This window comes from Musa acuminata, chromosome BXJ2-2 (assembly GCF_036884655.1).
Source record: "Musa acuminata AAA Group cultivar baxijiao chromosome BXJ2-2, Cavendish_Baxijiao_AAA, whole genome shotgun sequence".
In the NCBI taxonomy this organism is placed as follows: Eukaryota; Viridiplantae; Streptophyta; class Magnoliopsida; order Zingiberales; family Musaceae; genus Musa; species Musa acuminata.
Genome location: NC_088339.1, coordinates 7,018,472 through 7,020,331, shown reverse-complemented (window position 1 = coordinate 7,020,331; position 1,860 = coordinate 7,018,472). Strand labels below are relative to the sequence as shown.

The 1,860-nt window shown below is 47.0% G+C and overlaps 1 protein-coding gene across 2 annotated transcripts; it reads right to left on the bottom strand.

The window, feature by feature from the left end:
• Window positions 1–409: 409 nt before the first annotated feature.
• On the bottom strand, window positions 410–1,326 carry LOC104000930 (uncharacterized). 2 transcript variants are annotated; one of them, XM_009423090.3, is made up of 2 exons: window positions 1,143–1,326; window positions 410–1,046 (listed from the first exon to the last, which is right to left on the bottom strand). In XM_009423090.3, the coding sequence occupies exons 1-2, from the start codon at window positions 1,203–1,205 to the stop codon at window positions 612–614; spliced, it is 498 nt and encodes a 165-aa protein (XP_009421365.2). In that variant the 5' UTR covers window positions 1,206–1,326; the 3' UTR covers window positions 410–611. The 2 variants fall into 2 exon arrangements, with proteins under 2 accessions (XP_009421365.2, XP_009421373.2); XM_009423098.3 differs by having other exon boundaries at window positions 414–1,043; window positions 1,143–1,309.
• Between the last annotated feature and the right edge of the window lie 534 nt (window positions 1,327–1,860).

The window sequence follows — 1,860 nt, the reverse complement described above, 5'->3', positions numbered from 1 at the left end:
TTTTTGAACGATAAAAGTTTTTCATCTTTTGGTTAGTGCATTGAACTACATAATACTTATATATGAAAAGAATAAATCACTTTCAGAAGGTTTTCCTCGATGCTAGTAAATATAAGATGTTACAAGAGAAATAAAGCATCGAGAATAATTCTGATCACGATTATGGAATTGTTAATTTTTACTCTAAAACTGACTATTTCGATTAAACCAAATTTAAAATTGAAAAAATACCAGTTTAAGTATGTGGTGCTTACCAAATTTGAAATCAAAACCATCCCAATTCTAATTTATTTCTGATTCAAATCACCTTTTCATTTGATAAAAAATTTAAATTATTTCATCAAGTCATTAGAATTTAAATTTGAAAAAGCTAATCACTACACCATGAATAAGAATGACGAGAGAGAGAGAGAGAGAGAGAGAGAGAGAGAGAGCTTTTGCCAGACCACGCCTTCGTCTTTTCTATTTGACTTCAAATTTTCCAGTCCTATTACGAGTTCGGCGAGGAGACGCACCAAAAGAGCCAGAAAAAAATAAAAACCACAAAAGGAGAGTTTTTTCTTGTACGGTTCTTAGAGGAGAAAAAGGGGCACGCCGCTTGTTGGGGTCATTCACGTGACGAGGTAGACGGGCACCGCCGGGCGGACGGCCGCGTAAGGGGCGACCCGACTGCCGTCGTTGGCGCTCATGTCAGTGAGACTTAGGTAGGCCAACCTCGACGCCTCCGAACCAACCTCAGCCGCCGTCAGCAGTCCGGAGCTCGGGCGTCTGGTTCTGCGACCCACCACCACGCCGCTCTCTGTCGCGTAGATGGGCCCCAACACCGCCGCGCTGTGTGCATGGGATCGCCGGTGCACGTGGTGCTCGTCGGAAGCGCAGTCATCAAGGCGCCTCCAGAAGAGGAGGGCGGACTTCCACCACCCGCAGCGGCGCTTCTTGGACTTGGCGTCGTCCTTGGAGATGGGCTTCTGGAGCTTGTAGTGGAGCGAGTCGAGCGAGCGCGGGCACCTACGTTTCGAGTGGCGGCGCGCCTCCTCCGACGCCTCCTCCGGGCACAAAGCAAGCACCAAAACACACAGAAGAGAGCTGCAATGAGAAATAGAAATACTTCGATTCAACGCCGTGGTGGTAATATTTTATACCTGGAGGTAATCGCTATCGTGGCTGACCTCCAGCTTCATCGGAAAAAATGGAGTTCCGTTCATCTTCACCTTCCCAAGAAACGAAGAAAAGTGAAGAGATGGGCGAGGAGGGAAGAGACCATCGAACAGAGAGCCTTTGGAGAAGGAGAAGTCATAGAAATGCTCTTGGCGTTGGCCTTATTTACTGAGAAGTCTTTCGGACGAAAAATTTTGGAGACTTGCGGATCTTACGATTACCATCGATAATGCCATTGTTGGGTCCCAGTAGAGAGGGAAACTCTTGCAACCAATAATAAATGTGGGTTCTAAGCCACTTCCTTTCACCGTAATTAACCATTGTCGGACATCGCCACTGGCTCGGCGCATGACCGTTGCTTCGGAATTCCAGATCTCGCAGGCGAATCGAGGAACGCGCCGATAGGTTACCGTCGTCTTCTCGCCCCTTTCACGTGTCGGACGGGATGGATTGGAACACCGCTACTGTTGGTAGTGGCAGTGGGACCCAGCAATCTCGTGGACGGATTTGACGCCGATGACTGCGAGTCGAGATTAGCCGGTCTGTGGATCATGTGGGTCCGACCGGTTCAGAGGTCGTTGGGGTCCTCCGCATGGTGTAATTTTTTAATGCTTTGAACACTCAAGGGCTGTTCTTATGATAAAAAAAAAATACTAATTTATCGCATTCTTGATGTAAATTGTTTCTATTTCGAAACTTGAT

Excerpts from the sequence above, each read along its gene's own strand:
- LOC104000930 (XM_009423090.3), bottom strand. The coding sequence starts at position 1,205 with ATGAACGGAACTCCATTTTTTCCGATGAAGCTGGAGGTCAGCCACGAT. Across the intron at positions 1,047-1,142 it reads ACGATAGCGATTACCTCCAG|GAGGCGTCGGAGGAGGCGCG; the intron begins GTATAAAATATT and ends TTGTGCCCGGAG.